The sequence below is a fragment of the Alosa pseudoharengus genome, unplaced genomic scaffold (assembly GCF_046254945.1).
Source record: "Alosa pseudoharengus isolate Yale_2024_CS ecotype anadromous, Long Island Sound unplaced genomic scaffold, YU_APseudo_1.1 YU_APseudo_1.1_scf_10, whole genome shotgun sequence".
Classification (NCBI taxonomy): domain Eukaryota; kingdom Metazoa; phylum Chordata; class Actinopteri; order Clupeiformes; family Clupeidae; genus Alosa; species Alosa pseudoharengus.
The window spans coordinates 33,101,597-33,109,096 of NW_027468565.1; the positions used below are offsets into that span (position 1 = coordinate 33,101,597).

Below are 7,500 nucleotides of genomic sequence, written 5' to 3' on the forward strand. Positions count from 1 at the left end.
ACACACGCTAATACACACACACACACACACACGTACACATACACACACCAGATCCATCGAATGGACATGTGTTAGTTAATCAATCTGTTTACCCAACTCCAATTTCAGCTTCTAACACATACAGTACATTATAGACCCTTTCAACAATAAAAAAAAAAAAACAATGCTTGAACGTTCTATTTGGTTCCCAATCTACTTCCTCTGCATTAAGATAACATATGGAATGTTGGAATGAAAACGGAAGCCTTGTGGGGCCAACTATGATGCTGATAATGGAACTCTCTTGAAAGGGTCTATACATTTGACCATACATTTGACCATCTTTGGTAGATCAGCGTGGAGCATGCCGGGTCAGCGCACGGCCAAACAGAAGAGAGATGAAACAGACTCGGCCAGAAATCTACCAACGCCGCGACCAGCTAACCGTGTAAACCCACGCCTGGCTATCCCGGTCTGCCCATCTCCCCCAGAACAGCACAGCACAGCACAGTCGCTGTGGATCCTGGAACACCCTGGGCATTCCACAGCTTCCACAGCACGTCTGCCGGATGATGTGCAGTTGCCATGGTTACCTTGGCACTGGCGGAGATCTCCTGCACGCCCTTGCCGGCCGCATCCTTGATGATGGGGGTGATGAGGCCTCGGTCCGTCGCCACGGCGATGGAAATGTCGATGGAGCCCAAGGCTCTGGGGCCGTCGCCCGCCCAGGTGACGTTGACTTCAGGTAACTCCTACAGTGGCGGAGAGGGGACAGGTTATACACTGCATAGATGCCATAACATTGGACAAACCAACAGGGTGAGATACCATTCGAAAAGGTCCATCTATGCTGACCAGACTGCTTGTTGATTAGTACAGACAGATAGACTAACAGCATAGGAACAAAATCTGCTTACTGTCCTGCAAGACAATCCCCTTGGGAGATTAGAAAAAAAAAAAAAAAACTAAACTAAATGAGAAAGAAAACTCTCTAAGACTGACAGTCGATCCTGATAATGCATTCTTTTAATCTGTCATCTGAAAGCTTCAGACGCAGCCTTTCAAAGGCATCTCTCTGAATGAACAGATAGCCTATTAATTTCCTCCACCACGTCTCCATCCTCTGCTGGGGGGTGGGGGGGTGGGTGGGCGAGAAAGCCCGCTAATGGGGGAAATTGAGCCTATTTTTAGACACATCATACCACGGCTTTGTACAGATGGGAATTGGGGGGGGGGGGGGGGGGTGCTGTGCATGTGTAGGGTTGCTTGATGATTTTCCAGGCAAGCATTTGCAGCCGGCAGCCAGAGGGAGAGTGTGTGTGTCTGTGTGTGTGTGGGAAGACTTCTGACAGATATACAAATATACATCTATGAGAGAGCATAGTCTCATGACCGCCGGCCGTTTAGGCTCGTGTGGATGAGATCAGTGGTATTGGCTGCCCCCAGCACCCCTGCTCCAATCAGGGCAGGGTTCCCTCCGGGTCCCATCGTTCCAACCAGCCTGAACATGAGAGCTGGTGGGTGCAGAGATGGGAACACAGGCCCCACATGACTGCATACGCCCCCATACCACCGCATACCACGGCAGGCCAGCGTGCCCGGAGACAGAGACTTCCTCACACACAGCTGATGGATGGGTAGTCCTGCCTGACTCAGGGCTCAAAGCAAGGACAATCTGTGCCTGAAGCACATATCAGATAATCAAAGCCACTACTTATAATTATCTACTTTCAAATCTTACACAAGCCTGCCCAGCACTTGGAATAGTGTCTGAGAACTTTAAGCACTGTTTATGTTTAAAAGACTTGATACCATGACAGTGTTATTTACGAAAAAAAAACAAAAAAACAATGATGATATTCAGATATTCAGATGTCAACCTGACAGCTTCGAGCAGTATTACATCTCCACATGTGCCACTACCACTGGCATCTTAGTCAATGCAATCAATCACATTGACCACATTTGGACCTCATTTGTGCTTAACATTTATCGACTCATCTGGGTTGAGGCTATCTATTGATCCTTCACATTCTCAATCAGTGGATCAACAAACCTGAGAACTGACTGTAGCACAACTCAACATGGAAAAATTAACAACATGCGGTGGTAAAATACTCCTTCTCTCACACACATACAGACACAGACCGACACACACAAACACTAACACACACACCCACACACACACCCACACACACACACACCCACACTCTGAGACACACACTAATGAACAGACAAAGTGGGGACTTACTCTAAGTGTGACTGCGGCTGCTTTGATGATAAAGTCGTTGACGGACACTTTGATGTCCTCTGAAAGAGAGAGAGTGAAGAAGGGGTTAAGAAGTCAGTCCTCTGAAAGAGAGAGTGAAGAGAGAGAGAGTGAAAAAGCGAGAACTCAGAGAGACACATCTCATTATCAGCAGGAAGAGTGTTGTTTTGTTTTTGCAAATGTCCCCATCAAAGATGCATCAAATCTACATCAAAAACACACACACAACCATCACCACCACCACCACCACCACCACCACCATCTCTTTGATAATTGAGTTTCAAATCAACTCTGACCCATGATTTTTATCTCCACCTGGAAGCTTTTAGAACACACATTCAAAAAACAAAACAACAACAAAAAAAACACAGACACAGACACACAAAGAAACACTCCTGGCATGTTTTTCTCTTCTGACAGTGCCTGTGTGGTTAGGTAAGGTTAGGCAGTGGCAGAAGAGCAGGTGGTGATCTCAGAGACCTGAGACCTGAACTGCTACACCCCCCCCCCCCCCCCCCCCCATTGGGGAAAACAGCAGGAGAACTGCTACATCTCACCATTGGGGAAAACAACAGGAGAACTGCTACCCCTCACCATTGGGGAAAACAGCAGGAGATCTGCCCCATAAACCTGCCTTTTGCTGAGGCTGGCTGGGCATGGGATCAACAAGCTCAAGCAGTGTACATCCCGTTAGGGAGAGATGGAGCAGAGAAGAGGAGAAAAGAGGAGAGTAGAGGGGGAGAGGAGAGGAGAGCAAAGGAAACAGAGGAGAGGTGTGGGGAGGAGAAGAGGAGAAGAGAGAACAGAGGAGAGGAGAGGGGAGAGGAGAAGAGGAGAGGGGAGAGAGGAGGAGAGGGGAGAGGAGAGAGGAGAGGAGAAGAGGAGGAAAGAGGAGGAGAGGAGCGTGGAGGAGAGGTGCAGAGGAGGAAAGGAGAGGCGAGGCGAGAGGAGCTGAGCTCTGGCCCCTGAGGAAGCTAAGCTCAAGCCTGCCATGCCGGAGCAAGGTCACGCATTCTCCAGCGCCACGGAACAATCGGCCCTCTATTCTCCCAGCATGCTCGGAGGCCCAGGCGGGCCATGTGCTCAGGTTTTTAGGCTCTGGAGGGATCCAGCAGAGGAGAGAGACGAAAACAGGAACAACACGAAAGCAGGAGAGGAATCATACATCGAGTCCCTCCATGGACCATGAGAACTTCATTCAACATCGATTGGTCACTCTGATCTGACCCCTATGTCATTGGCGTTTTGACCTCTTGTCTCACTGTCACTTGATACCAACTTCTCACGTTACTCTTATCTGTGTCATGCCACCTGACCTGTGCGAGTTTTGATACTACTTAAGAGTGAGAATCCAGTGTGACCTCTGTGTAGTCTTCACCTGACCAAGGATCCCCTTTTGAACGGGCCTTGACACAGAAATAGAATACTGACCACAAAGCATTACTTTGCAAATGTGAGAATACTCACACATACACACACACACTGGACTCTGCAATGGAATTTCGACATTTCTGTTATTATGTCTTGCTCCAACAGGCTGATTTACTTCAATGATGTAGGCTTCCTGGTGCTTTGATCACAAACTTGCTCAGGCATGTTTCCAACAAAGCCCTCACTGTTAAATTGCCATTAAAGGCCCACTGGTGGATTGCATCAGCTTTTAGATGACGATCCATCGGATGACTGGCAGCATAAATCAGCAGAATTCTCAGTAGGCGGGGTGCCTAACGCAGACACTACAGTGAAAGGGGTGGTCGGGAGCAACGGCTTATAGGGTGAAAAGGGAAACGCTCCAAGGTCCCGGCAACACCCAGCGTGTGGGATAAAAGGGCAGACAAAACGCACCAAAGTCAAAAGAAACCAACATGCTTCTACACATTGGCCTTAATCAGAGTTTTGATCCTGATGGTTCTGAAACACATCAGTTTCGTCAGTCAGTCAACGCATTCCAAAAATAAGACTACATATTTATTGTTAAAAGGGGTAAACACCTTTGATTACCTAACCACTCCCAACTTTCACAGACATTTACAGTACAGGCTTCTCACACCTTCTCATTTCAAGGCATTTTCTCTATTTTCATGACTATTTACATTGTAGATTCTCACTGAAGGCATCAAAACTAGGGGCAGCTGTGGCCTACTGGTTAGCGCTTCGGACTTGTAACCGGAGGGTTGCCGGTACGAACCCCGACCAGTAGGCACGGCTGAAGTGCCCTTGAGCAAGGCACCTAACCCCTCACTGCTCCCCAAGCGCCGCTGTTGTTGCGCTGGGATTAGTGTGTGCTTCACCTCACTGTGTGTTCACTGTGTGCTGAGTGTGTTTCACTAATTCACGGATTGGGATAAATGAAGAGACCAAATTTCCCCTCACGGGATCAAAAGAGTATATTTACTTATACTTACTATGAATGAATGCAAAGTTATTTGGCCCACATGTTGTTATGGCTTGCTGAACATGGTATTACATTTTTAAAACAATAGCAACTTTGAAGAACATAAAATACTGTATAAGACATGTTTTCAGTTATTTCACACTTTTTTGAAAATTCAATATATTTGTATACACCACTAACCACTCGATGAGTTGCACAGTTTTGAAAACGAACGTTAAGGGTTGTTTTAGGACATGTTTGTGCATACCTGTAGGCAGCCACTCTGAAGTAGTCAAAGGCGATTTAAAACGAGTCAGAAAAGTCGAGACAGGACCAATCATCAAAATTTCGGTGTCCACCACTCTAGTTCATCCAAAACAAACCAGAAAAGAGACTCAAAGTGCTAAATACCAGAATTTTCCTTTAAGTACATAATTCCACATGTGTTCATTAATAGTTTTGATGAATCTACAATGTAAATAGTCATGAAAATAAAGAAAACACATTGAATGAGAAGGTGTGTCCAAACTTTTGGCCTGTACTGTACATGATTTGATTATTTCATTCAGGTGAGCCAGACCAAGATAATGATGCCATGGACAAGTCTGTGCATGAAATACAAAGACCCCAATGTCACCGTCATGGCCGCCATCTCTGCCATCAGTCAGGCTCTTCAGCCATTATGTGCTGCATGTGAAAAATACAAAAAAAAAAAAAAAATGCCTGGTAGATTGCAAATGTCTGTTTGACACAAACACATGAGCCAAATCATAACACATCTCAAATGTCACAGGGACATTTTGCAGCAAGCCTGTTGCCAGGGCAAATTCCAGTGTGTGTGTGTGTGTGCGCGCGTGTGCGGGGGATAGATATACGTGAACGGCAGTAACCCCTGCAAAGGTCACGTGAGCGGCAGGCAGGTGCGTTTTACTCATGCATGACGATGGCGACACATGTGTACATCATGTTCTAGCCGTGTTAATGAGTCATGCAGCCCGCGGCCATGGAAGGCAGGGGTCCAGGAGGAGCCTCACCCGCACACTCAGGCACGGAGCCACTGAGGCAGGGCAGCGCAGGGGGCAGCACGAAGGACGGAGGAAAGGGGGAAAGAACAGGCCGTTTTTGCTGACTGAGCAGAGCAGGTAATACTGTGCTTAATACCCTCTGTAATATGACTTATGTCTATCATAACTTGTCATACAACTAATCAGGGCTCAACATTGATGGTTGCCTGGTTGCCCTTGGCTACCAAATTGTTAGAAGTGGCAACCAGATTTGGTTGGCTTTGGCAAGCAAAACCTCATTCTTGGTTGCCATGCTGGCAACCACTTTTAACAGTTACGTTGAGCCCTGCATATCATGTCTTTAAACATGTTATGAGAGCAACCTTATCCGGTCATTCTCAGTTATAACTTACGTGGTAGTGTGCTATACAAATAAATACGCTTCCAAGATATAACTCATTACTTAGACAGCATATCAGTCATTAGTTATAAGAGACACCTTATACAACAGTTAGAGTCATCAAGAGGGGCGATGTTCTCAGGACATCCCTACTCAGACTTTTTTACCGCTAGTAAATCACTCCGCATATTGCTTTGAATTATCCAACAACAATCCATTCATGCAAAGAGAGAGAGATAGAGCAGCGATTTCAAAACGTCACATTTGAGTGAAAAAATAGAGTAAATAAAGAGTAGGTGAATGTTCAGTTTCATATGAGCAGTAGTGGGTAGGCCATACAAGTTACTGTATGCATACGACTTCACTCTACAAAAGACTGTGACAACTCCAGCAACTTGCCACTGAGCGGGTGTTATGAGCTGATAAACAACGCTGTGCTTAGCAGGTAATTGCTTGTTAACACAGGCTGTGTTCCAATTCACATACTTCTGCACTTAAAATACCTAATATGAGTACACAAGTGACAGATTGTATAAGGGGTCAGACATACTTTTTGGTTACAAAACCTGAGTTTTTAGATTTAATAGTGTTTATTTCTTTCTAACTTTTACAAAATATACGGGCACAAACCCTGAACCCTATTTGTGAATACAGAAATAAGTATAAGTAAGTACAAGTATAAGTATATATACTCTTTTGATCCCGTGAGGGAAATTTGGCCTCTGCATTTATCCCAATCCGTGAATTAGTGAAACACACTCGGCACACAGTGAGGTGAAGCACACACTAATCCGGACGCAGTGACAGCGGCGCTCGGGGAGCAGTGAGGGGTTAGGTGCCTTGCTCAAGGGGAGCAGTGAGGGGTTAGGTGCCTTGCTCAAGGGGAGCAGTGAGGGGTTAGGTGTCTTGCTCAAGGGCACTTCAGCCGTGCCTACCGGTCGGGGTTCGAACCGGCAACCCTCCGGTTACAAGTCCGAAATGCTAACCAGTAGGCCACGGCTGCCCCAAATAAATGAAAATACTGCCGTCTATGATTTAGCTCCGCCATCTTGGATTATTTTTTTGAGTTAACTTTCAAGCAACGCACGTCTCTCTCGCTTGGCAATGCATGACATGAATGGGAGTGGGGCTTGTAACGGATATCGCCATGGCCGTAATTGCCGTGGCGATATTCTTTCCCAACCTCACTCCCGCTCGTGTCATATCAGGTCAATGTCCGGTCATCATCAGAGGCTGAGGCAGAAGAAGTGCCAGATCAGACGTGATGAGAACAGTTTGGCTCCACTGACTAAGGACTGTATTTTCCCGAAAGCACATTGAGCAACCACCATGGTTAGCTTTTAAGGAAGTGTTAAAAAATCCTTTCAACAATGGTAATTGCTCAATGATGCTTTCAGGGATACACACACCACTTGAGCAGGTTATGCCTTCCTTAGACCCTTCCTCATTCATCAAGAATTAACATGTTGTAATG

At 46.2% G+C, this 7,500-nt stretch overlaps 1 protein-coding gene across 1 annotated transcript in view; it reads right to left on the reverse strand.

The window, feature by feature from the left end:
- pdhx (pyruvate dehydrogenase complex component X) overlaps positions 1 to 7,500 on the reverse strand; it is a 52,924-nt gene that overhangs the window by 4,262 nt on the left and 41,162 nt on the right. Inside the window, exons 8-9 of the mRNA XM_076270458.1 lie at positions 2,231 to 2,289; positions 573 to 731 (exon numbers count right to left, since the gene is read on the reverse strand). Of these exons, the coding sequence (XP_076126573.1) occupies positions 573 to 731; positions 2,231 to 2,289 (218 nt within the window). The remainder of the gene's footprint in view (positions 1 to 572; positions 732 to 2,230; positions 2,290 to 7,500) is intronic.